The sequence below is a fragment of the Podarcis cretensis genome, assembly GCF_951804945.1.
Source record: "Podarcis cretensis genome assembly, chromosome: 13".
Taxonomy (NCBI): domain Eukaryota; kingdom Metazoa; phylum Chordata; class Lepidosauria; order Squamata; family Lacertidae; genus Podarcis; species Podarcis cretensis.
The window spans coordinates 36,696,272-36,724,256 of record NC_137182.1 but is presented as its reverse complement, the minus strand read 5'-3'; the positions used below and the strand labels follow the sequence as shown (position 1 = coordinate 36,724,256).

Sequence of the window (27,985 nt, the reverse complement as noted above, 5' to 3'; positions counted from 1 at the left end):
TACCCGAGAGGCGGCGCCGAGGAGCTAGGCGGGGTCGGAAGGCTTTTTTGCCCGCCTCTGGACGCGGGGGGAGTTTGGCTGATGCAACGTGGCCACGCTTGCAAGGCTCCGAGCTCCCTCGCCTGTTCTCCAGGTGTCACGACGGAACGGACGAGTCCGGATCGCACCCCGAGGTGCTGGTAGGTCTGGGCAGGAGCGGCGAGGAAGGGGACCCTCCCGCTTGCAAGGAGGCGAGATTGGGGGCGGAATGAATTGGGTTAGGGGGAGCAAACCCCAAGGCGAAGCATCGGGGGCTTCCCAGAAGGCAGGACAGGGAAGGGGGCGAAGGAGACATGGGGAGCGGATCGGGAGCTCCCCGGGACAGAGAAGTGGGGGCGAGGCGAAAATCGACCCCCCCCCCTCTTCTCTGGGAGGGGGGTGGAGAAGCGTGGCGGCGGTTTGGAGGGGAGACGGCTTAAGGTGGGTAGGAGAAGGTCCGCCCAGCACCCATGTGGCGGGAATAGCAGCTGAACAACAGACGAAGCATTCCTTCGCTGATGAGCGTCTTCCTCCACCTCCCACCGCTGCGCATCACCTGTTGGGCTGCTGCCTGTCACGCAGCTGTCAGACGTGGCCGCTCGGTGCCATAAATAGAATAAAACAAATAGAGAATTCTGCGCGCGGGGGGCGGGGAGTTTGCAAGGTGGCCGGGGTATAAGGGGGGCAGCTAGCCCCCAATCAATAAAAAATAAATAAAAATACATAGCTAACTGAGGTTCTGCCCTCCCAACAAAAATCCTGGCTACGCCGATGCTGAAAGTGGCATTGAGTAGATGTGGCCAGAAGGAGCTGGCATGGGTGCGGAAAGGGTCCCTAGGCTCCAAAGGTAAACGGAGACAAGGATTAGGGATGTTTATACACATAGTGTGTATGTGATCTCGGGCTCCTGGGACACCTCCTTGATCTTTAGTCCCAAAACTTGTGAATAATTTGGGCTGCAATGCCTGTAATCACTTTTACCAAGTGCAGCAGTAAATTAACAGTTAAGAGTGTCATTCTAAGAGCTGGGAGAGACCAGGGTTCAAATCTTCACATTGGGTGGCCTTGGGCCACTCTCTGTCTCTCAGGCTAACCTACCTCCCAGGGTTGTTGTAAGGATGAAGTGTGGGGGAGGAGAACCATTTACACCACATTGAGCTCCTTAGAAGATAAAGGTGGTATAGAAATATAATTAGTAAATCATAAATATACAGGCAAATGTGTAAAGGGTTTCCACTTCATTATACAGTATATTAATCAGCTTTTTTAAAAAAGCATGCACATCCCTGATTAAATTAGGATTCGGATTTTACAACGAACTGGCTGTTTTTGACACAAGAGTCGCTGTGAATTAGTAGTGAAAATGTCTTACTGGGAATACTGGATTCAAATCCCCAGTTGGCTACAAAGCTCACTGGCCGATCTTGGGCTAGTAGTAGTTGCTCTCTCGCTCTCTCTCTCGGCCTAACCAACTTTGCAGGGCTGTTGTGCAAGGCAAGGATAACATGTGGATGTGCTCTGTGCACTGCTTGAGTGCCTTGGAAGAAAGGCCGGATAGGAATGTAACACACCAGTAAAAAGAAAATAAAAGTACGTATAAAAAAATACAAGTAGCAAGCTAATTACTGGAAGGAACTGCAACAGTTCTCTCACACCCACAAGGTGGGAGTGCCTATTCTTTTGAGATGGTTGTCATGACTCACGCACAAGTTACCGTAACTGGAAAAATCAAAACAATGATACTGTAGTGGGGTTTTCCCTCAATACTGTTGCTTTTACCTATAGGAAAAAATTTAGTCACTTGTTATTATCTAAATTGACTAGAAGTGTATATCATTAACCAGCTCATAGAGTATTAGTCGAGGGGAAATGCTAAGAATATTACCATATGAGTTCTTCTGAGCATGTGCAGAGTGTCTGCCTTTCTGGCCAGTTAGGGTTCAGTGCTCGCTGCCACATAATGCGAGAGAATGGTGTGGGTGGCATAGGGCTTGTGTGAGGCAGGGAAGTCGTGCGTTCGCAGGTGCGTACCCGGGGATTTGGTGAGCATAAGTGCTCAGGAGTTGTGTGAGTCAGGGGTCTTTTTTTGGGTTGCTGGGGGCAAACTAGATGTGGTTAAAAGCTGCTGCATGGGGCACAATTTGGTCTTAGGCACAGGTAGCGTGTGTGTTATTGTATTTCTCCGATGGAAATTCCCCCCATATGGAAAATATGAACCTGACTTACCATGAGTCAGGCCGCTAAGGAGCAGCTCAGTGTTGCCTACATAAAGTGGTTGGGGGTTTCAGGCAGGGGTCTCTCCCAGCCCTATCTGAGGTGCCATGGACAGAACCTGGGGCCTTTTTTGAGGTGAAAGCATGTGCTCTGTCACAGCCCTTAGCCATAGGGGGAGATGGGTACTCTATGGGTCCTTGTCACTCCCTGCTCCCCAAATGGTTTTGAAGAAGGGTGGGTTTAAGTTGTGTCTAAGTTTGGCTCTTGGCTCTTGTTCCGTGTGTTCTTGCGTACGTATGAGAGCAGGGACGGCCTTCCCACAATGCACCACACAGCCGCATGTGTGGTTTGGGGTTAAGGGTGGAGAAGCTGCAATCCCCAGGGAGTGGAAGGTGTGCCCAGGATGGGAATGAGAAGATGGGAAAGAGCTTTCCCTGGCACTGGAGAGAATTTGGCCCAGAGGCCCCTTGGCTGGAGGGTGTGTGTGTTCTGATTTCCCATAGATGTGGGTGCCGCTAGAAGCTGCCCCCGAACAGAAGTCATATGGAGTTCTAAGGTACAGTATAATTGGTTTTCAAGGGGACTCCTATACTTAGCTGAATCAATCACTTCCATTATGTGTGTATGCAGGATTCTTGTTGTTGGCATCCATCTGTCTCGGGAGACAATGAGACCTATGGTGGGGAGGTCAAGCTGCTGGAAGGTTGCAGTGCCTGCCACGGCCGTAGAGACCAATGCAGGAGATACATGTTTTGTTGCAGCTGGGGCAGGAGAAGCCGCCCAGTTGTGCTACTGCAGATGCACCATGGCATTTCTTCTCTGTGCTCCTCCCAGTGGTTGTTTCTCCTATGGCCACTGCTATGGATACACAAACCTGACCATTTGCCTCCAGGCACTGCGGTCATCTGCAACAGATTCCAAACTGAGCCGATGGCCTGGTTCAGACAATTATCTAAGGTTTCGCAAACCATGGTTTCTGAAGCTGAGAGTGTGAGCCAAGTGTTCCTCCCTTCTCTCCTATTTTCTGCCACCTTTGGCTCCAAGATTCTGGTTTACGAAGCCTGGAATGATCATCCAAACTGAGCGACTATGTATCTTCTAATTTGATAACGAGAGGATAAAATGAGGTACGTAGCTACACACAGCAACCCTGTAGAGTTGGGTTAAACTGGTAGTTTCCTTGCACTGGTGCTGCAGAACTGCATTGTAAAGTGCTAGCCTTTGATTCGGCAAGCTTAACTCTTGCACAGCACCCAGCCTGATCCTGTACAGTGGTACCTCGGGTTGCAGACGCTTCAGGTTACAGACGCTTCAGGTTACAGACTCCACTAACCCAGAAATAGTACATCAGGTTAAGAACTTTGCTTCAGGATGAGAACAGAAATCACTCGGCGGCAGCGGGAGGCCCCATTAGCTAAAGTGGTACCTCAGGTTAAGAACAGTTTCAGGTTAAGAACGGACCTCCAGAACGAATTAAGTTTTTAACCCGAGGTACCTCTGTACCTCTTTTTGCAGAGCTGAAATGGGGGAGGGGGGCCTACTTGTGTGAGGCCTTGGGCTGTAGCCTCACTTGCTAGTGACAGAGTTTTAAGAAACTAGACTGAACGAGAAGCGGATCAGCTCAAGGAGTTAAATAAGAACCTGGCTTTTAAAGTGTGGTGGTTCTGGGGAGAGAGATGTCTTGATACCACGTGGCCCCCTAACCTGAGACGGTGGGATGTTTGGTTTGATCGTATATTTTTGTTGCTTGCTTTTTAAGGAGAAGCGTAAGCCGGGCTGCTTCTAAAGTGGGGACTGGGGCTTGTGTGCCTAGGCTTGTAGGTCACTTTGTAACATGATGCTTAACTGGGGAGTGAGGGGGGGCAGAGGGGGTGGGACCTGTCTCTGGGACTTTAAATAGGGCGGCTTCCTGCTGGGACAGGAATAGAGGAAGAAAGATGCAAGTGAGCCATGGTAGGTTTCTTTCAAATTTCAAACCCTCATGTGTGTATGTGTGTGTGCTGGGTCGCCCTCATGTGAACGGAGGCAGCTCCTGCTGTAGTGCAAATTGAATTAGTCCCTTAATTAAAGGCTCCTGCACACCTCTGAGCATGCCTCTTTCAGTCGGCCTCCTGTGAAGGCTGGCAATTCTGAGTGCTAAAATAACTCGCCCTCAGGGCAGGGAGTGAGGAATAGTTTTCAGCCCGAGGGCCACATTCCCTTCTGAGCAGCATCCCAGGGTCCACATGCCAGGGTGGGCGGGGCTAGAGACAAAAGTGGGCAGGGCAATTGATATCAACGTTTGCCCTTGTGCAGTAGGCTTGTTTGGGTGCTTGGGGAGGGGGTGTAGCCTGGGAAGAGTCTGAAGGGCCAGAGAGAGATGTCTGGAGGGCCGCATTTATTTCCCACCTCAGAATATATCCTGTTCTATGTTTCGTTCCTCTGTTTGTGTATCCTTCCTGTCCTTTAAGATATAAGAGTGATGCCCCAAATATTAGATATTTATTTGTTTTTATTTATTACATTCTTATTCCACCCTTCAAGGACCTTGCATATTTATCCTTCCTCAAGGCATCTCAGGGTACTGCATCCAGCAGCATACTTTGGCAGTCTTTTGTAATATGGCGCCCTATGCGAGGCCAAAATTTAGAACCCCCAAATGGATCCCACCACCACCACCCCTTTCTTTCCTCACAACAACCCCGTGAAGTAGCTGAGGCTCAGAAAGAGTGAGAGAGTGAGCCGCTTCGTGGCCCAGTGGGGAATTTGAACCTGGTTCTCCTCAGTCCTAGTCCGCCTTTCCAATCCAACACCATGCTGGCTGTCGCTACTCTAGATCTGTTGCATTACGCTGCAAAATTTACTTATTTTATTTAGGAAAAAAATAAACGATTTGATCGAAAAGAATTCTCAAAGTGGTGTACAAATGAGATTACATGACTAAAACCCACAAAGCAATAATTAAAAAAAAAACCCTTAGTGTTCATTGTTGGGGGCTGGCAACCCCACCTTCCCTTTACACCTGCTGAGAGTTAACCTATTGCCCACATAACTTTGTTTCAATGACCTGAGTTTAGGTCTGTAAAACCTGACTACTAGCTGCTGGGATCACCAATACTTGTTGCAAGGTTGCCTCAGGTAAACAGGTGATGCTATTGATTTTATGACCTGTGGGTCAAAAGATGGTAGTTAGCACATTTGTTTTAAAGACCCATAAAGTAAGGTCTTGTGTAACTTGGAGAGTTTTCTCATGTGATTTTGTGGTGCATACGTCAGTGTTGTGGGGTGAGGCTGGTGGGTGCTATCCTGCTCCCTCCTCATGCCTTCGCTGAGCGTCTTGGGGAGACCAGCTCCTCATGTTTGCCTGTGTTTTTGCTCTTCTGTAAAGGAGCGAACCCAGTGCTGTGGCAGACAGTCCTGAGCCCTAAACTGTGACTTCCAAGGCAACAAACAAGGTAAGGACATTTCTCTCCGGACAGAAAGAAGGAATTAAACATAATGGGAGGAATTAAACGTGATGAGAGCAGGTACTGATTGTACCTTCGCCTTGTAGCTATTTTGGTGGCAACCTGCATTCAGAGATAGTGGGGTCTGATGCTTGTGTCTTGCTCCATCCTCAACTCTCAGTAGATTGTGAAATATTGGCAGGGGGAGGTATCCGCTGAAGTCATTGCACAACGATAGGCTGCCCCTGCAACTGAACTTCCCCTCTTCCTTCTCCTCCCTCTCCTATGCACCCCCAGAGGGTTCGCGGGAACCCCAAAGCAGATTTAAGGAGTTGCAGGGAGAGGAGACGGAAGGAGAAGTTCTGTTGCTTGAGCAGAAGTCTGGTTTCTTGCCCAATGACTTTGCCAAACACAACCCATAAGGAGAAGGACCCTGGGTTGTTTTTTTTACTCAGTAAATTCACGCTTTTCAGTCGTGTTACAGTACAACTGTCTCCTTATTGTAGGATTTTCATAATACATTTAAACCAAAAGATCAGACCTTTTCAGTGGTGACCCCCCAAGTTGTGGACTGCTCTACCCAGGGAGACATGCCTAGCGCCACCCTTATCTGTTTTTGGGCACCAGGTGAATACCTTTTTCTTTACACAAGTTTTTGGCCCTTAATTGTGGCCTCTTTTAGTTGGGTGAGAACAGCAAGTCCTGATCTGTTTTATCTGCTCAGCTGCGCTTTTAGCTTTTAGATTTTTATTGGGAGTTCTTTATTTGGTTTTAATGTAAGTTGCTTTGGGTCACTTTGTGAGAAAAGCAACTAACAAATATAATAATAAATAAATACGGTGTATCTCCGTGAGGTTTTTGTGCACATTTTTGCACAATCAGTGGTAGTGGCCCCTTTCCCTCCCCTCACATGCAGCTGATTCGATTCAAGACCATGCAGCTCAGTCTTCTACAGGGCTGGAACCAGAGGTTGATCCCTTCAGGCCCCTATTCAGGTCCATGATCTGGTCTGAGGCCTACTGGAGACCAGGGGCCTCCTCCTGCTGCTGTTCTTTCTGTTCACTAGAAATGGGGCTTGGAACGACCTGTGGCCTTTGTTGGACTCCAGTTTCCCTCAGCTCCAGCCAGCAGGGCCAATGTTTAGGGATGATGCTGGAAGTTGTAGTCTAACAATACCCTGGAGGTCCATAGGTTCCCTGTTCCTGCTCTTCAACATTCCTGCTTATTTGCCTCTTCCTCTTCCTCTAGCCTAGAGGTGGAGGGAATGCAAATAAGTGAGTGTGATGGGAAGAGGAGTAGCCTCCTCAGCGCTAATAGTGAGGCGTTCCATGCCCTCAGGCTTATAACCAAAGAAGATGTGACACACAAGGAAAAAAGAAAAGGAGGGAGGAGGGAAAAGCAAGCTCAGCCACAAGTTACAGGTCTTATAATGCAGTTAGAAATGGCAGAACCTCAGTTCAGTTAGATTCCTTTAAACCTCCAATGAAGTTAATAGCAAGCTTTTGGTCATGTAAACTGGAAGACCCTTTTTTGCATAAGGAGGCGCTGGCCGATTGAACAAGTTCAGTGCTTGCTTGAAGCTTCTTCGAGTTTTCCTTCTCAGGAGGGCTGTGTTGTTCCACAGCACACATGCTCACAAAGAGCCCAGGGCCATGCCCAATTGTTTAAACATAGATCACCTCACAAAGCAAGAGCCTGGCAAGGTGCGAGGCTTGAGCTACGTGTCGTTCTCAGTCCTGCGTAGCTTATCTCCAGCTTTGGACAAAATGCAGCCGTGGAGGCTGCAAACTAAAGCGGAAACATTATGCTGTGTGCGTGTGTACGTATTTTTCCTTGCGGGGCATCCCCACTCCAAAAAAAGCTTTGTGTGTGTTTGTGTTTTAGTGGGAAAATGACACATGGGAAAAGGATTACGAACTCCCGCACCCCCTTCCCATGTGCTAGTTTTCTGCTTTTGGCTGCGTACTGTAGCTTCAAACAGCTACGGTTCTGAGCACCCTTAGCAAACTACAGTTCCCAGGGCTCTTTAGGGGCTTGGAAAGTGCTTTGAATGTATGGCAAGGACGCAGCACCAGTCTGCAGCCCTTTCTTCACTCCATTTTGTGAAACAATAAACCTTGAGGCAAACCACACACAGTTTGCCAATTGCAAGCATTGCACAATTCAGTACATGCTTAGGCAGCTTTTTAACAGCAGCCCCTTCTGCACAATTGCCTCAGAGAATCTGTTATGCAGCTACATGTGTTTTATTTATGCCACAGAATGAAACGTGTGTTTGTAAGGACTTCGTTGGATTAAATGAGTTCACAGGTGTAGCTATTTCTACATCGCAGTTAAGTGATAATAAAACATCTTGCGTTGTTAGACTTAATTGAGTTTATCTATCATTTGATATTCTTCTCTAGCCTTAAGACAAGACTGAAAAAATAGCAAAATCTTGTTGCTGAAATTGTATATATTTGGGAAACAAAGCTGGAATCTGATAAGCAGCAACACAGAAGCCACACAAGAGTAGAAGTTGGGTATTCCCACATTTAATTAAATGCAGTGTCTCAATTCAGACATCCTGCCAAATTGTAGTTAAGAAATTTTAACTATGGTTTGCTGCATTCAAATTGAAAAACTAGGGTTTACAATTGGATTGACTGGGAAAATAGAACTGGAAACTGCACCTTAAAATGTATTTACAAACCATGTTTTGTGCTTAACTATGATTTGGAGTGATGTCTGAATGGACAACCCAGTTATGGCTGTTCGTCTACCTTCACAGATTGCTACATCAAGGAGATATAATTTGTGAACTTAAGAAGCCAAGGACAGAAAACGAGAGTGGGCATGCTGCTGTAAACTGTTTTTTGCCTGTTGCATGTTTAGACTAGCACATAAGATACCTCCACTGCATGTGAGTATACTTAGCCATCCTTTGTATTTGTTATCATATATGAAGCTTCTCAAGTGGATTCAGACCATTGGGTCCACCTAGCCAAGATCTCAGGCAAAGGAAAAATCTTTCTTCAGCCCTGTCAATATAGAGTGTTTCAACTGGAGATGCTGAGGGTGGAACCTGAGATCTCTGTGCATACACACCATACATGGCTTGCTCCAAAGAACCCTGGGAACTGTAGTTTAACCCTCAAAAAGCTAAACCTCCCCAGCACCCTTAACAAACTACCGTCTCCAGGTTGCTTTGGAAAAAGTCACCGTGCCATAAATGCTCTTTAAATGCAGGTGTGAATGCAGCTCAAGCGTCCACTGGGAGCTTTGTAAATAGGAAGTCATGTGGAAAATCTTTCGCAACGAAGGAACTGCAAACATGCAAAGTCTTGTATGTAAGGCAACTGCCTTCATGACATGCATAGTCTGCAGACCTAGAGATATAAACATTTCCCTTAATTTCAGGCAATTAGCTCTGCCGAACCATGCCTGGGAGCCTTTGCAGGGAGACGGCTGGCGCTGCCCGATAGGCAGGCAGGAGCTGTCCTGTGCCAACGCTGCCCCTTCCCTGAACCCTTTCTCTCCCTGCCCCCACTCCGTGAGCTGGCACACATTCCTTCCTTTCATATCTGACCTTGGCCACCACTACGTCTGTGAAGGTTAGTCCAGCCTCCAGTCCTCATTGTGGGAAATAATGAGCGGTTGGCATTGGCGCTGGAAAAAGGGGGGGGAGCGGACAAAAGTTCACCGCTTACGCAGAGCCAGGCATGATGACCGTTGGCATTGCCTCCTGCTCACCCGCTGAAGTTGGCACACTCGCCTTGCGCAGGGACACGTCACTGGCAAATTTGAGAGGGTATCTGAATACGCACAAAGAAGGGAGGGGCGGAGATTATTTGTTGCAAATTTTGCAGTTGCAACCAGTTTTGCAGAGATTGTGGCCTGAGGCTGTTTGTTCTGAATTCTCTAATCCCAAGATGAGAGACCAGAGACCTGGGCAGCAGCAGGGCAAGAGGGCCCTCCTTGCACGTGTTTCCATGGGTGGAATGTGCCCCTGAATTCTGATAATGTCTCTTATACGTCTGGATGGAGGATAGAGAGGGGTGCATGAGTCTGTGTAGAAGCTAGGCTACTACTATGCGAAATTTATATTTGTTGCACTGCCCACTTTTGCCCCTGCCCAAAACAGGCCGCATCCACACTGTAAATTTAAAGCACTGTGATGCCACTTTAAACAGTCATGGCTTCCCTCGAAAAATCCTGGAAGGTGTGGTTTGCCAAGGGTGCTGTTGTTAGGTAGGAGACCCTGTTTCCCTCACAGAATTACAATTCCAAAACATTTCCTGTGAGGAGAGATTAATAGTTCAACCGCTCTGGGAACTGTAGCTCTGTGAGGGGATTACGGATCTCCTAGCAACTCCCAGCACCCTGAACAAATGACAGCTCCCAGGAATATTTGGGGGAAGTCGTGGCCATGTAAAGTGGTATCATAGCGCTTTAAATGTGTAGTGTGAATTTGACCTTTGTTTAACTAAAAACAGTTAAAGCAATTGTAGGTATCACACCCACACCCCTATATCTATCTACCAATCAAGGACACATTCCAACCAGACAAAAACAATCAGGATAGGATAGGAAGCAGAGCCTGAGGGAAGTTCCAACGGCCAGACAGAAAGGCCTGGACAGGCACATTAGGCCCCAATGCCTGAGGGCTTTCACACCTGCTGTAAAATACCAGATGCTCAGAGGCAAGAAATCCAGACATTAGTATGATTTGTGCTTGAGTAGAGAAAATGTGGCTCTATGGATAATATGAGATCCAGACATTGGGAACTCTATTCTTGTTTTTAGAGTTTCAGGCCTTTCATGGCTACCAAAAACCACTGAAATGATTTTGACAGCAGCTAACTTCTCCTATAATCTGTAGAAAACCAAGAGGATCGGGGTAAAGATAGATTCTAGTGGTCTAGCTAAGGCAGGGGAAGGATGTCTCAGTTCAGCACAGCTGTCCCAGGAGCTCCCCGAAGCTCCCACCCACCCCCACCCTGACTTCTAGAGAACTGTATTTTCTTGTTCACTTCCATCCATATTTCTTGAGAAACATTTTTTCCGCAGCCACAAATACCCATCCTGTTTATTCAGAGGGGAGAAACAAGCAAAGTTTCAGATGGCGCCGAAAAATAAATAAATTGCAAGGAATCTAAATGAAATGCATTTATGCCAATTTGAATAATTCCAGGCCTAGAAAGATACACAGTTTGACGTAACTTTAATCCCCTGACAGGAGTGGTAAGAAGATGTCCAAACAAGTGTTTGAAAGGCACTTTGTGCTGGGATATTCTTGGCTCCAAAGAGCTCTGACTCCTATTTCATGGTAATAAATACTTCTTATTAAAGTTTCTGGGGAGCAGGCCAGAGGAACTGACAGCACAGGAGCAGGCAAAATCTCTGTCCATCTTGCCATTTCAGTTTGTTACATTTCCTACTCATTTTCCAGACACAAAGTAATTAAAAGTCAATACACAATGCAATGCGCTTATATTGACTGAAATTCTGCTCAGAGTAGGCCCATTGAAGTGAATGAACCTGAATCAGTCGTGCCCATTAACTTTGGTGGTTCTGCTTGGCGCAACACTAGCTTTGGATCCCACCCCATGGTTTGGAGTCTCCTTGGAGTCTCTTTTGGACTACAACTCCTACTGTTCCCAGCCAGCGTAACCAATTGACAGGAATGATGGGAGTTGTAGTTCCCAGGTGGAAGAAGGCTGGTTTGGGGAATCCTAACTGACCCTCCAACTGGGCATCTTACCTTTGGCCTTACACTCACTCCTTTCTCTGATTCTTCTCTTTCTAGGCTTGAATCCTTTTTTGCTTTGGAGAGGAGTCGGCAAGCGTGTGTGCCTGTGTGTGCATCTCGTAGCATATGTAATTCATGGAGCCTACAGGACACTGTCTCCGCCCACTTTCACATGTGTGAATCTTTGTATGCATATAGCGTCCAAACTCTTTTAATTGGCTGTGATTGAGGGTAGGCACAGACGACGCAAGGGCAAAGTGAGAAACCCTTTTTGTATGCGTGGGTTGTCCGTATGTGCGTGCATGAACTGATCGAGTGATGTGTGTGAGTTTAGTTCGTGTTTCAGTCCATCAATCCCATAGAGAATTTTGTAGGCATGTGCATCTGCGTCTGCACAACAGTGTGACACACACGAATGGCCACATCTGTGGGAGTGTGAGAGAGATTTGCTAATGTGCAAGGAGTGTATACACTTTTAGCAGTTCACTTTCCGTTTCCCTGGTCCCATGGTACATGTGAGCCTGTGCTAGTTGCAGGAGAAGAGTCTTTTTTAGGGTGTGACATAATTGTGGACAGACAAGTGTGAAGGCGTGTGATTGTGCAAGGGCCCTAGGATTTAGCCGCGTGCACAATTTGTGTGTGTGTATCACATCCCTCCACCAATGGAGAAATCCAAAGCGGACCTCGAATCTGCAGCAAATGCCGAAGGCGAATTCAATCAAGATCTGCTCACTGACGAACCTGATACCCGCCCGGCCTGGGGGTCCAAAGTTCAGTATATCCTGGCCCAGGTTGGCTTTTCAGTTGGGCTTGGCAACGTTTGGCGATTCCCCTACCTCTGCCATAAAAATGGGGGAGGTGAGTGGATACGGGCATTTCTTGCAAGCTTGGGGCTGGCGTAGAGCAAGACTGTCCCCTTTTTCATTCATTTGTAGCAGGGTACCTGTACCGTTTAACTTCTCCTTATATTAAATGCCTGTGTCACCTTTCTGAACCCTTTGGGCTTTCAAGGCATTGAACATCTCAACTTAGAAACCATGCAAAACACCCCAGCACACTAACTGAAAAGCAGTTACAACCTTGACAGTGATGCACAAGAAGAGAAGAGATAAGAAGCAGATCACTATTAAAAGGGTATGGGAGATGGAAACGGCCATGGCAGGGGCCACCACAGAGAAGGCCCTGCCATAAGTGGCAGCCTGCTTAAATTCCAAAGGTGCTGAGGCCCAAGGCATTTGGGGGCCTAAAGTGGACTTGTGTGACAATGAAGTAGCAACCTCCGCACTGCCACTGAACTGCCCCACCATGCCAGCTTCTCCTGCAATACACAAATACAACACCCGGGTCTTGGGTACTTCTTGGCCGCTGTGAGCAGCACCTGGTAAATGGGAAGGGGGATAGTCTTGTGTTGCAGGTAACAGCCAGGCTGTGCTTACAAAACAAACTTGCATAGCTTGAGCCTGCTATGGAAGCGTGTACAGCTGCCTTGGCCATTTTGGATGGAAGAACCAATTTCTGCAGGGAGGGGGTGGCAGAAAATGGATTTTCACAGTGCTGCCCTTGTACCAGTCCCGAAAACACCTTCCTTGTGCCAGTCCCAAAAAAACCACAGTTTTGAACGTGTTTAAGCAATGGTGTTTAAAAAGAAAAACAACCCCCTCCCTCTTTATTTGAAAGAGCCAAATATTTGGTTGCATAATCATGGCATGTGCTTCAGACAGGGAGAGAACTGGAGTTCACTTATGGGTGGGGAGGAGAGAAGGAAGAGGCGGCAATCAGAGTTTGCCACAGACCGTATTTGTGTCTCTCTAAGTGGGGGGGGGGAGTTGAGCTCACCCCACAACCAGTTGACCCCTAATGCTCTTTCACAGGAGCACCTGTTTCCTCCCTTAAATTATTTCTGATTCGGGGGGTAACTGGCTGGTGGAATCAGGGGAGACTGCTGGGGTCTGGGAGCGAAGTGTTGCTTGCTGTAACTGTGTGTCTCTGTTTCATCCTGGCCAGGTGCCTTCCTGCTGCTGTACCTGCTGCTTCTCTTCATCATTGGGATCCCCTTGTTTTTCTTGGAGCTGGCGGCTGGGCAGATTATCCGGCAGGGCAGCATCGGGGTCTGGAAGTACATCAGCCCCCGCCTGGTGGGCATTGGCTTCGCCAGCTGCGTGGTGAGTTGTTCCTCCGGCAGCACTTCTGAAAACCTTTTGCCTTTGAGCTCGCCCACCCCCCAATCTCACCCATCAAGCTCTTCTTATACTATATTAGGGATGTGGAATTGGATGCAGCTGGCAGGCTGGAGCACTGCCTCTCCCTCCCCCACAAGCCAACTTTGACAGGTGAGTGGGCACCCCCACCTGTCAATCACCTGATGTCATTATGGTGTTGGGTAACAACTTCAAAGGGGCTCGTTCTCAGCACAGAACAGCTGATGGGAACAAGCCCTTTCAGAGCAGTGCTGTTGGATTCAGTCAGCTGATTAGCATCCACAGTGCGCCTGCTTTTGAAATTTGTTTGCAGGCGAATTTTTAATCCAGACTGCGCCTGCAAGCAGACTTTGAAGGCCTGCTGTCAGGCAGGGGCTTTGCAAATGCCAGTAATTAAGCTACTTGACGGCACTTGCCAAAGGCACACAGCCTGGAAGACACAGCGACACCTTCATACCTCGACCTGCCCCATCTTTACCTGCCCCACACTTGACTTAAATGAAGACAGGTGTAAGACAGGTGGATGTGGTTTAACAAAATGGCCTCCTGGACCAAATGGGGAGACCTACCTAGGCCAGAGGGTCTCCCACTGCTGGTCTGTGTCATGAATGGGCAACGTGTGGCCTTCCAGGTGTTGCTGGAATACAGCTCCCATCATTCCTGACTGTTGGGCCATGCTCGCTGAGGCTGATGGGAATTGGAGTCCTAACAGCATCTCAAGAGACACCAGTTCCTCAGCCCTGATCTTGTCCCACGGCCTGCTTCCCATAGCAGCCAACTGGATACTCATAAGAGGGGGTGTGAAGGAGACAGCCCTCTGCTGCTAATGCCACCCTCCGCCAGCAACTGGAATTCAGAGGTAGACTTCCTGCAACCATGGAGGCTCCATTGTCCCCTCATGCCAGCTGATAGCCATTGATAGACAAGTCCTCCACAAGTTTGTCTAATCCGATTTTAAAGCCACCTAAGAGTGACCTCTGCCATATCTTGTGGCAGTGAATTCCACAAACTAATTATCCAGATGGCAGCGAGTTATGGAATTGGTGGAGCGAAGGACTTCTCCCCTCAGCCTTCTTCTGCCTTGCCTAGATTAAACCGCCAGTGAGATAATTGCCAATTGTAGTTAACATCCCTCCCTAAATTCCTGGGGATAGACATGTTAAACATCTCCAGTATCTCGCCCCGAAGCAGCTGCATTTTAGTGCTGGGAATATGATCCTAAGGAACGAACGACACTTCTCATTAAAAATATTTTTAACTAACGTGCTTAGACCACATCTGTTTCTTTCGAAAAAATTTCTTGGAAGGGAGGGGCAATAAATTTTCCTGCCAAAAATTGTACTTGAAGGTGCTATATGCTGTAAATAGCATCTTTTGGGTACAAGGGAGTTTCAGGAGGCAAATGTAAGGCGCCCCACCCCCGAACATATGATTAACCCAATTCAGATCAGTGGACCCCCATGCCTGATTTTTCTTAAGGGAGGAGAGGAGACCAGTTTTGAACGCATGACATAAAAATGTGTTTTAACATGTTCTTTGACCCTAAAGAGCTGCCCCTTCCCCTGAGGTAGCTGTGTCAGTGCCCATTGGGGATGGAGTGAGAAGGACTCTGATTTCTTCCTCTTTCTCTTCAGGTTTGTTCATTTGTTGCCCTGTATTATAATGTCATCATTGCATGGAGTCTTTTCTACCTGGCTAACTCCTTCCAGTTACCCCTGCCTTGGACTGATTGCCCAGCAGCAACCAATCAAACTGCTCCAGGTAAGGGATTAGAAGGTTTGAGGAGGGGGGAGGGCTAAAGCTGCCTTGATGTCATTGTACGGAGACAAAATGTACTCCCGATTGTCAGGAAGTGCTGATGAACTTGAGATACAGTGGTACCTTGGTTCTTGAATTTAATCTGTTCTGGGAGTCCGTTCGACTCCCGAAGCTGTTTGAAAACCAAGGCACAGCTTCCAATTGGCTGCAGGAGATTCCTGCACTCAAACGGAAGCCATGTCAGACATTCAGCTTCCAAAAAACGTTCACAAACCAGAACACGTCCGGGTTTGCGGTGTTCGGGAGCTGATTTGTTCGGCAACTAAGCCGTTCGAGAACCAAGGTTCCACTGTATATATATATTTGCCAAACTAATATTTTTTCAGTTCTGTCCTCAAAAAACCCCATAATCTTCAGTTAACCATACCAAAGTATGGATGGGAAAAGGGAGGAGAGGGGCTTGATTATTTCGTCCCGTTACCTTATTTATAAGAATATTTATATACTGCTATTCGTTAAAAATAACAGTGATTTACAAACAATTGTGCATAAAACTACACAATAAAAACCATATAAAATGTTTAAATCAGAAATAAGCTAATTATTGTGGAAAGCTGGATTTTTAATTGCCTGCATAGGCCTGATGGAATAGGAAAGTTTCCAGCAGGCATTTAAAAATTGAAACAGAAGTTGCCTACGAAATCTCTTGATTGGCAGAATATTCCATAGCGTTGGGCTGGTGACACGAAAGTCTCAGCTCCTTGTTGTCAAATAAGCCTCACCAACGACACTCTGCCCCTAACCTTTGCACCTCTCTCTCTGTCTGTGTCTCTCTCTGTGTGTGTCCTTGTCCTCATCTTAGAAACGGAGTGTGGCCACAGTTCTCCCACCGTCTACTTCTGGTACCGCGAGGCCTTGCATGTGACCAACTCCCTTGACGAGAGCGGAGGCCTTGACCCGGCTCTTACTGGCTGCCTCTTTGCCGCTTGGGCTCTTGTGTGCCTGGCAATGATCAAAGGCATCAAGTCCTCTGGCAAGGTCAGTTGCGAGGGCACTTTCCCTCTTATCAAAAGTTGACCTGGGTGGGAGGGAGTGTTTTGCTTCATCAACACCAGCAGGAGAGAACCCTCTGCTCACCAGCTGAGCAGCAGAAAGTCTGATCCTACTGGCCACAGGTTTCTACTTTGTCAGTGCATTCTCCGCATGGGATGCACTTGCAAAGCCGCTCCCGGCTCCCTGCTGAGCACTACTGCCCCACAGCTGATATTACCAAGTGACATCAGCCAATGTACAGGTGCATTGGGTTTGGAAGAAATGGCCAACTTGGATCTTGCTGGCAGGCCAGGATTTGCTTATTGACCAAAGTTTCCCTACTCCTGCTCTAATTAATAGTGTTTTAAATTCATGCTTTGCCTTCAAGTGGATCAGGATCCATAAACATGGTTCTAAGATTGTCCACTACTGGTCCCAATGTCAGAGTACCTGGGATGGAGAACTTGGAAATGAAATGCCAGCATCTTGTACCAATGGTTGTTTCACCACAAACAGGCTGTCAGTCCCTGGTTTTGATTTTCTCTCTTCACCCCCGTCTCCTTTGCAGGTTCTGTATTTCAGCTCTCTTTTCCCCTACGTGGTCCTCTTGTGCTTCCTCGTACGGGCACTGCTGCTAGAAGGAGCGGTTGATGGGATCAGAATCATGTTCACGCCCAATGTAAGAGCTCTGTGCAAAGGAATAACACTCTTGTACACGTGTGCCCATTTCCCCCACTGCATGCAAATTCCCTTTATTTCCCCCCCAGCGCTTAACCGCAGGGCTAGCATTATTTCACTTGTTTACTTACAAAACTTCCATACTACTGGAGAAAAGTGGTGCAGACGTGTTTAACAGTGAAATGAATCCAAACCAAACAATTAAAAACTGGCTTAAAATAATCCAGTGGAACAATGCAACAAAACTGTTGGCAAAAGAAAAGGCAATATTACTGCAAGTAATAGATTAATGAATGCATATAGAAAACGCTGGAACCTATGGACACTGGTGGCGCTGTAGTCTAAACCACTGAGCCTCTTGGGCTTGCTGATCAGAAGGTCGGCAGTTTGAATCTCCACAACGGAGTGAGCTCCCGTTGCTCTGTCCCGGCTCCTGCCAACCTAGCAGTTTGAAAGCACACCAGTGCAAGTAGAGAAATAGGTACCGCTGTGGCGGTAAACAGCATTTCCATGCACTCTGGTTTCTGTCACAGTGTTCTGTTGTGCCAGAAGTGGTTTAGCCATGCTGGCCACATGACCTGGAAAGCTGACTGCGGACAAACACCAGCTCCTCGACTTGAAAGCGAGATGAACGCCACAACCCCATAGTCGCCTTTAACTGGACTTAACTGTCTAGGGGTCCTTTACTTTTTACCTTTTCACCTAATTTATACTGAATCAGATCATTGATCCATTTGGCTCAGCAAACTCCTGCCAGATAGTGACCACTTCATCAATGCATGAAGTACTAGCCTTGCATTGGCAAGTAGGTGCATATATGGGCATAGAAAGTGAAAAAAATGTGAACAGTGGAGGTAAATCACTGAAAAGTGGAATTCCTATGTAAAAATTAATTGCTTGCAAAATAAAGAGTGGCTATTTGCCAGAGCAGCAATGGGAAATGAAAGAAAGCAAAATTAAGATGACAAAGCACAGTTAAGACAAAGATGGTAAAACCTGTTGTGTGAGAGGAGACCATTATCTTGATTTGGGCCTAAACGCATAGAATCAAACTTCCTCACAAGTTCTAATTTGCCAGTATTTACTTCCGTTGGAAAATCCCCTCTCCTTTTCTGAGGATGAATTCATGAGGATGAATCCTGTACCCTTGTCCTCTTTGCCCAACCTCTAGCTGTCCATCTGGAGAGACATGCAGGTCTGGCGCCAGGCAGCCACCCAGGTGTTCTTTGCCCTGGGACTGGGCTTTGGGACCATCATTGCCTACTCCAGCTATAACCCGCGCCACAACAACTGCCACATCGACGGGCTGCTGGTGTCTGGGATCAACTTCCTTACTTCAGTGCTGGCCACGCTTGTGGTGTTTGCCGTGCTGGGCTTCCGTGCCAACATGATCACACAGGACTGTGTGGAGAGGTGAGTAGCTGCCTGCCTGTGTCCTGCCCCCCACCCCACCCCCCACTTTTGACATATTTAGCTCTTTGGGGTTCTGCTGCTGTAGGACAAGGCTGCAGGCAGGGACAACTTGGGCTTTATTTCTCATGTTCAGTGGTTCTGTGTTGACGTTTTTTGAACAAAACATGAAAGCATGTATGCAAACAAGTAAGTTATGCAAGGTTGTTTATAACCACCCTGATGCCATCAGGAGATCAAGGAATCACACAGACACACACACACACACACACAGGAATTTCTGGAGGGGCTCTCAGATCCGCCCCTTGCTGAGTTAGGTTTGTATCCAACCATAGTCTTCCGAATTTTACCCATCCACGGCCATTTAGAGGGCTGTTTTGGAGAAATTCCATTCCATTCTTATTATTACAGTTGTACCTTGGGTTTCAAACAGCTTAGTTCTCTAATGTTTTGGCTCCCTAACACCGCAAACCTGGAAGTGACTGTTCCAGTTTGCAAACTATTTTTGGAAGCCAAACGTCCAACGGGGCTTCTGCGGCTTCCAGTTGGCTGCAGGAGCTTCCTGCAGACAATCAGAAGCCGCGCTTTGGTTTCTGAACGTTTTGGAAGTTGAATGGACTTCCAGAATGGATTCTGTTCGACTTCCAAGGTACGACTGTATTCTTATTTAAATTTGTATACCACACTTCATCTGCAGATGTCAGGGTGGTTGACAACATAAAAATACAAGATAAAAAAACACAAAATACATAATAAAAGCAAGAACAAGAACAAACCAATCATCCCCTCCCACAACTACTACTACTTCTTCTTATTTACTCACTTGAAACTTATTTTGGCATCATCCAGGGATCCATTCAGTTTGAGTAAGACTCATTACATGCTCCCAAGCTTCTGTCCTTCAGAAGAGCAAAGGGAAAAGTCTCGGAAGTTGTGTGTTGATTACATTCCTGCTTGCCTTTGGTGATGGAAGGAGCAAGCTTGGAGATGGATCATAGTCCAGGGCATCAGGTGCCCTTGGGAGACGCCCTGGGATACCACATCATAGTTGAAAGGGACCACAAGAGACATCTGAAGGCAGCCCTGTTTAGGGAAGATTTTAATGTTTGATGTATTACTGTATTTTAATATTTGTTTGGAAGCTGCCTAGAGTGGCTGGGAAAGCCCTGCCAGATGGGCGGGCTATAAATAATTTATTATTATTATTATTATTATTATTATTATTATTATTATTATTATTATTCCAATCCCCCCACAATGCAAGAATCTTTTGCCCAACATGGGGCTCAAACCCACAACCCTTAGATTAAGAGTCTCATGCTCTACCCAGCTAGTTGGCTTTGTGTTTTCAGATTTGGAGTAATTCCTGATTAATGGCCTCGCTGCTTGCCATTCTTTCCCTTTCCCCCCAGGAATACAAAAATCCTGTCTCTTCTAGCATCAAACGGCTCCCTCCCTGCTACGCTGCCTTACCTTGGAAACTTCTCTGACCTCTCGGTTGCTGAGTACAGCGCTTGGTATCAGGGTCTTCAGAACGACACAGCAGAGTGGCTGCAGATGTGGAAGATCAGTGACTGCCGAGCAGAGGATGAGATGAACAAGGTGACCAGGGAGGAGGAAGGAAGGCAGGCTGGGCTGCTGCGAAAGAGGGGAAAGCTGTCAGAAGCAGCTGTCTTTTGGGATTGTGTCCGAGGGGCAAGAGATGGGCTTGCATAACTTGTGCCATGTCAGTCGAAATGTAGCCTCCTGCTTAGTGTGGCAGCACGTTTGGGACTCAGTGAATTTCCCTGGAATTGAAGTGTGTACACACACACACACATAATACACACACACACACACAATACACACACACATAATACACACACACGGATACACACTGTATACATAGGGTGATCAAGCAGACCACAATCCATGGCTGGTGAGCTATGTTTGTGTGAATGAGACATGTATGAGCTGTGCCTGAACTATCATAGTTGTTTTTAAAAGTGTTTAAAAGGGACTCTGTTTTGAGAAGCCAGATCTGCATCATTATTATTATTATTATTATTATTATTATTATTATTATTAAATAGTCATCATCGTTGTCGTAGTATATTTATATCCCACCCATCTGGCTGGGTTTCCCCAGCCACTCTGGGTGGCTCCCAACAGAATATTATTATTATTATATATTATAATAATTATGTTATATAGTAATAAAGCAATGAAGCATTAAACATTAAACATTAAAAACTTCCCTAAACAGGGCTGCCTTCAGATGTCTTCTAAAAGTCAGATAGTTGTTTATTTCATTGACATGGGAGGGCGTTCCACAGGGCAGGCGCCACTACCGAGAAGGCCCTCTGCTTGGTTCCCTGTAACCTCACTTCACAGGGAGGGAACCGCCAGAAGGCCCTCAGAGCTGGACCTCAGTGTCCGGGCAGAATAATGGGGGTGGAGATGCTTCTTCAGGTATACTGGGTTGATTGGCGCAAGGGCCAATCTCAAAGCAGAGCACTGTACAGCGCTGGCTGGCCCTTGTGTCAATCACAAAGCCTCCTGGAGTCAGTTTTAAGGCAAAGGGGGAAAACCTTGAAAACAAAACAAAACCAAGGAGTGAGCACTTAAATAGATGAAGCCCCATAAACCTAGTGTGGGAACTTTTGGCCTTCTAGATGTTACTGGACTACAATTCCCATCATCGGTTATGTTGGCTTGGGCTGATGGGAGCTGGAGTCCAACAACACCTGGAGGGTCACATGTTTCTCACCCTTAGTCTATGCCAGAGTTTCCCAAACTTGGGCCTCCAGCTGTTGTTGGACTACAATTCCCATCATCCCTATCTATCCGGACCAGTGGTCAGGGATGATGGGGACTGTAGTCCAAAAGCTGCTGGAGACCCAGGTTGGAGAAACCGTGGCCTATGCCATGAACAGGGCCATAGTCCCTGTTGCTATTCAATTAAGAGTGCCATAAACTGCTACTTCCTGTGTGGCAGATTGCCCAGGCGTTGAGTATTTCTTTCCGATAGGTGTAAGCTTGTCACCTGCCCTTTTCAGTGGATGATTCCCAGATTTTTCTTCTTTTCAAACTCCCAGGATGTGGAAGGCACAGGACTGGCTTTCATCGCCTTCACGGAGGCCATGACCCTCTTTCCAACCGCCCCATTCTGGTCGGTGCTGTTCTTTTTCATGCTGCTGAACTTGGGGCTGAGCACTATGTTGGGGAACATGCAAGGGATCATCACTCCATTGCTGGACAACTTCCACAGCCTCCAGCGCCGGCGGACCCTCTTCACAGGTATGGCAGAACCCATAACCAAGAGACAGAACAACATCCACCAGGGGGCAGAAGAGTGAGGTGGATGGGTTTTATTTTGCAAAACAACAAAGTTCTGTAGCATTGTACAGATGAAAGCAAACATCAAATAAGGTACAACAACAAAGGCACAATAAAAAGACTTCAAATAAGTAATTGCCATCTCTCTTTAGCTATAAAAGGCTCCCACTTACAAAGGTCAGTAATAAGGCAGTCCCTGCCCTCAGGATTGCTCTCTAAAAGGCACAGCGCTCAAAGAAAGGGGACTGGCAGGCAGGAGGAAAAATACAAACTCAAACACTAGTTTTCAGTTTACGAAGTTCTTGTAATCTTTCTCTGTGTCTCCTGTCAAGACCGGGGTGCTGCGTTCTGAAGGCAAAGGAATGACTGGACCCTGATTAATACAATAGACACGAGGCTTGACCAGCAAGACCTGGGAGAAAGTACGCATGCCACTCCCTGGCCCAGGCCGTTTTTATTAACCAAAGAACTTTAACACAGCGTTTGTAAGAACCAATCAGATTTCCTCTGGGCATATCAAAAAATCCTCATGTGGGGACAAAGTCAGATCAGAGGAAGCCTCTTAACTACAAAGAACTATTTCCTATTTGAGCATGCATACATGTTCAGGCTAAATAAAACAGGAACCAAGGAGGAATGTGCTATGTACTGAAGTTCTCACCCTGGGCCAGCAGGGGGATACTGTAGATAGTTATGCAAATAAGGGATTGAAAGTGACATTCAGTGATTGGATAGTTTTAGAAAATTGTTAACAGTTACATTGTACTGGAGCTCTATATAAGCAGGCTGACTGAACCCTTCAGTTCAGTTCTGTCCTGGCCTGTGAATAAACAAGAGCTGTTTGAAGAATCCCTGTGTCGTCTGATATGTTCACCCACAACTTAACAGAATGCATTTAGCAAACCCTGGAGGTCATAAACAGGCAGTAAACAGGAAAGACAGGCATTTTATCACCTCCACGTGAACTCCGTATCCTGGCCCTAAAACCTACCTAAAGATTAACAAAAGCTACATCAAAGCTACCTCCTTATTTTTATGTACCCAGGATGCCTGTTGAAGCAACTGGTCCGTGTAGAATGCTTTATACGTGACTGTCAGGCATAGAGAAAATGCAGCAGAGATGCAGAGGCTTGTGGGATTGATGAGAAGTCATGTCAATGACTCAAAGCCAGTCAATGCAATTCTTTCACTTCTGACACGATGGCTTGCTTCATTTTTCATAATTCCTCATAGCACTCCTACCTGACCACTGCACCGGGGCCCCTGCGGTCCAGCAGGTGTCCAGCCAAGCCAACCTGCTCTCCTTTTTCTCTCTTCCCACAGTGCTGTGTTGTATTATTGGATTCCTGCTGGGCCTGGTTTTCGTGCAACGGTCTGGCAGCTATTTTGTGTCCATGTTTGACGACTACTCGGCTACCCTGCCCCTGCTTATTGTTGTGGCTTTTGAAGCTTTTGCCGTGGCCTGGATCTACGGAGCAGACAGGTAACTCTACCCTGCTTTCTCAAGAGAGGGGTGGGCAGGTGGGAGAGAATGTCTACCTTGTGGCTTTGGGCAGAGCCTGTTTTTCTTCTTCCCCTGTGTTTCCGGGGTATCTTAACATCTGAGGTGCCTCGTCTGCCATCTTGATCCATTTCCCTTCGTCCGCAGGTTCTTAAGTGACATAGAAGACATGCTGGGCTGGCGGCCTTGGAGGATCTACAGCTACATGTGGCGCTTTGTCAGCCTGGGAGCGATGCTGTGCCTGCTGCTAGCAAGTCTGGTGCACATGGCTATGAAGTGGCCCACCTACCAGGCCTGGAACAGAGAAAGGGTAAGAGGCGCACTCCGCCCAGTCGTGCCCCTTCATGTTTCCGACCAATAGCAGCTGCCCCTGCAGCTTTTCATTTTAAAAAATTAAGCATAGTCTGGGGACCGCTCCACTGTATAAAGAACCAGGAGTCCTGTGGGACCCTAAAGCCTACATCACTGTGAGCTTTTGTGCATGCAGGAAGGGGATAAAAGTGGCAATGTGGGTGAAGCACAAGAGGGAACTGAGTGGCAGAGCCCTGCTCCCCAACTTCCACCAACAGGTTATCAAGCTGTACCCTCTGTACCCAGATGTGGCAATGACTTTACTTGCACATAGTCCCCATGGGTGCTTCTGCTGCATATCCTAAGCAACAGGTGTTTTGATTTGGATCTGAAAGTCACGGGCTGAAAACTGCCGTAGATTCACTAGGTGACCTTCCCTAATCCACTGCCTCTTTTCCACTCTCTGTAACAAAACAGTAATAGTGATATATTTCTTGGTTGCTAAAGAGTCAAGATTTAGGGCTTTTAAAGCTTTAATCCAGGGTTTCCCAAACTTGGGCGTCTACCTGTTGTTGGACTACAACTCCCATCATCCCTAGTTAGCAGGACCAGGAGTCAGGGATGATGGGAATTGTAGTCCAAAAACAGCTGGAAACTTAGGTTTGGGAGACCCTGCTTTAATCCACAAATGCAGTATTTTTTTCAGTGGCATTCTGGGGAGGGAGCCCTCTGGCTCTTTGAACGCGTGTTGAGTTGCTCAGTAATAGCAGACAAGCTTCCCAAAGAGATGGATTACACTTCATTACAGTGGTACCTTGGGTTAAGAACTTAATTCGTTCTGGAGGTCAGTTCTTAACCTGAAACTCTTCTTAACCTGAGGTACCACTTTAGCTAATGGGGCCTGCCGCGCCGCCACAATGCGATTTCTGTTCTCATCCTGAAGCAAAGTTCTTAATCCGAGGTAATATTTCTGGGTTAGCGGAGTGTGTAACCTGAAGCGTCTGTAATCCGAGGTACCACTGCACCAGGTCTTCCATTACCAGGACTATCTTTCCATACCATTTGGATCTGGAGGAGTGTTTTGGTTTTGCTCTGGGTTAATTTAGGGAAGCCAACCATGAGACCCAACTGGCCTAAGAATGTAAGAAGACAGCTCTGCTGGATCATGCCAGTGGCCCATCTAGTCCAGCATCCTGTTCTCACAGTGGCCAACCAGGTACCTATAGGAAGCCTGCAAGCAGGATGTCAGCACAACACTCCCCGCCCCCCTTGTGACTAATATTCAGAGACATACTGCCTTCTTCAGTGGAGGTAGATCATAGTTTCCATGGCTTGTAGCCACTGACCGCCTTACCCTCAGTGAATTTGTCTAATCCTCTTTTAAAGCCTTCACTACATTTTGTGGGAGCAGATTCTAAAGTTTTAACTATGCACAGTGTGAAGAAATATTTCTTCTCCCTGTCCTTAATCCTGAAACATTCCTCTTCCTTGGATGGCCCCAAGGGAAGGAGAACAATATTTCCCTACCCACTTTCTTCATCTCATGCATGCACTTATATACCTCCATCCTGCCACACCCCTTTTCTTGCCTTTTCTCTAAATGTTACAGAAATTTTGTAACCTTCCCTCATAGGGCAGTTGCTCCAACCCCTAGATCATTTTTGGTCGTCCCTTCCTGAACCTTTTCTCAGCTCAAAAAGAGAACTGTTTGAATACCACAGGCCATACTGCTGATAATGTCAATTCTCTAAGCAAGACGAAGGCTGATGGGGAAATTTTCTGGCTGTACAGCCATTGAAGGCCTAGTGCATCTTGGACTGAGAGAAGCCTGATTCAGAGTCCAGATGGGCCCACTAAATTTCCATTCCACCTGGTTGATAGTAAATTTCAGTTTTGAAAGCCAGTAATAATTCTTGGTTGTCTCCCTTTCCAGGCAGAGGAGCAGATGCTGGAATATCCTCCCTGGGCCCTGGGCCTCCTTGTAGGCCTCATTGTTCTGGCTGCTCTCCCCATCCCAGTGATGTTTCTCCGGCAGCTTTTGAAGGATTGGTTTGCCCAGCGTGGCAGCCGGTCTGGCATGGTGATGGCACCTGTACCCACAGAGGATGATGACGAGGTGGCAGAGAGAGAGAGCCCCGCTGATACTGAACACCAAGGCAATGGGTACTTGCTTGTCCAGGCAGAAGATGGGCAAGACTAATGGGAGGCACTTCCAGCTGGAATGTACCACCTGGAGGACATCTGACGCGCTCCGGCTCCTCGATCCTCCTGATCATTGGCTATATTTTCCGGCCTCTGCTAGCGGCGACCATGTTTGTTTAGACACCCACCCACACCCCCAGTGTGTTATTTATGGCTTACAAGGCTGGTGCAGCTTTGGAGGGGAAAGGGATGTGAGCATGAAGACTTTAATGCAGCTGACCCCAATGCCTCTATCACATCTGCTGCAACCAAGGAGATGAAAAAGACAAATGAAAGAGGACCTCAGAAGTGATGTGGGGGCAATCCAAGAAAAGCTGCTGGATTATTAATTGTTTTTAAAGAACACCTTGTGGCTTTCACTGCTGCCACTGAGTCCTGTTTCCCTTCGCTAGAATCACGATGCCTTGTTGCGGTGCCTCCACTAAAATGATGGCGCAGGAATATTTGAGAGCTGAAGTTAATTTGATTTTGGAGGGCCACACATGTTCCAGAGGCAGAAAGTGAGAACTTTTGGGATTCCAGTAGTAAAGGAAAGCTTGAGATCTGATTCACTGTTACAGGACCCACCCGCTCTCCTTCACATTCATCCCATGTCTCTCTCCCTCTCTCCCTCCCTCCCATTGTTTTACCCACTGTCTACTGTAAGCCTCTTGAGGGCAAGGACCTATTTTTTCCCCTGATGAATCTTTGGGTGCCATATTGCTCATTCTCATCCATAGATGGTTCAAGCTCAGCAGCTACTGGCATGAAAATGCCCTTCTCCCAGGGCCAGTTTCTGTCAAGAGCCTTGCAGTACTGTTAGGGTCAGGATTGGGTTTGCCAACTGATGCAGGAGGAGGAAGCAACAGGGGGTGGGGGCTGAATAGTGGGAACCAGAGTTGGTGGTGAAGGGATCACTCCTTTCCACTGCAACTTCAGTCACTTGGGAAGAGGGAGCGAGGGAACTTTCCTGCGGAACTGTGAGCTTGGAGCAGCCAAAGCTGAAGGTTAAGCCAGAGGCAGTAGTAACAACTGAACAGGAGCCCTAACAGGAAGGTGCAGTTTTGTCGCTTAGAACCAGGCAGCACATTCACCAATAGGAACAGACCAACCCACCCTGAAAGAGTGAACATTTGCAATCCTGACCTCAAAGAGTGAGCCAAGTGTTATGAGTGAGTGCACCATGCTGGGTCTTTAAAAACATGGCAGGTGGAGCATGGAAACTTGTTGGGACATCTTGGTTGCTTCTGTCCGGTTCTAAACTTCTCATCCTGCTCATGAACCCTGAGCTCTGCATCTGCAGCTGAGCCTGTACAGTTATTGGCCTGAGTAAATATCTCTTTCTTAGTTGCAAGAAAGAGGATCTGCTTGTTGCATGTTTTTGGACATGAGCCAGCAAAATTCCTCAATGGAAGTCAGTATTTTCCACAACCCGACTAAGGGTGATGTTGAGAAAGAATTTGGTTGAGCATTTAGACTGGTATGAGATACAGGACTAAAGAAAAACTCCATGTGGTCTAGGTTGTCTTAAAGTTACACTGTTGTAAATGCAGGGGGGGCGGATAATATTTTATGGTTGGTTCTGAGTGCAAGAATAGACTGTGTCAAGTAATTTTTCAACACTCAGTTGGATTTTGTAACTCAAGGCTAAAAGGTAGCAGTCAGTAGACTGTTTTTAAACTATTCTCCATGAGGATGGTTCATGTAAATGGTTCAGTCAATGAACTTTATAATGCAGTTATTTTGTTTCTGGGACTTCTCTGTTCAAGCAAGGCAAGGAACCAATTGGTGGGAGTGGTTGGGTTTGAGTTTCTTACAAGACGAGGGGAGCACAGCTTGCTGTAGCTCATATGTGAGTCATACACAGGAGAACAACTTTTTCAAAGAATGTTTTTTTTTTCTTTTCAATAAAAGCTATTTAGTAGAAACAAGTATTTCAGTCCTACGATCTCAACTCCGGAGGTGGGGGAATCAACTTTTAAGTAAAGTTGCTCCATTTGTTTCTCAACTGTTTCCTAAATGTTAAAACCACAAAGAGTTTTGTTATTATAGCATAATTTTTCGACTACAGTTCACTACATCAGGTGCATGGTTATTCTAGTTACAGAAATACAGTATATTTTCATATGGTGGGAGAAATAATGTACAGATTGTAATAATTACATTAATAATGGTAACCTTTCACACAAAAAATTATTGATAATAGGCATCCTGGCATTGGTGAGCGAAT

General features: G+C 46.9%; 1 protein-coding gene across 4 annotated transcripts; it reads left to right on the top strand.

The window, feature by feature from the left end:
- Positions 1–60: 60 nt before the first annotated feature.
- Positions 61–27,686, top strand: SLC6A16 (solute carrier family 6 member 16). 4 transcript variants are annotated; one of them, XM_079950520.1, is made up of 15 exons: positions 61–179; positions 5,600–5,666; positions 8,428–8,559; positions 9,057–9,250; positions 11,446–12,246; positions 13,393–13,550; positions 15,221–15,347; positions 16,207–16,382; positions 16,945–17,055; positions 18,226–18,467; positions 19,877–20,066; positions 21,542–21,743; positions 23,106–23,265; positions 23,431–23,593; positions 25,508–27,686. In XM_079950520.1, exons 5-15 carry the CDS (start codon positions 12,051–12,053, stop codon positions 25,772–25,774), a joined length of 1,992 nt encoding a protein of 663 aa, XP_079806646.1. In that variant the 5' UTR covers positions 61–179; positions 5,600–5,666; positions 8,428–8,559; positions 9,057–9,250; positions 11,446–12,050; the 3' UTR covers positions 25,775–27,686. The 4 variants fall into 4 exon arrangements, with proteins under 4 accessions (XP_079806646.1, XP_079806645.1, XP_079806647.1 ...); XM_079950519.1 differs by lacking the exon at positions 9,057–9,250; XM_079950521.1 differs by lacking the exons at positions 61–179; positions 9,057–9,250 and adding an exon at positions 2,597–2,788.
- The last annotated feature ends 299 nt before the right edge of the window (positions 27,687–27,985 follow it).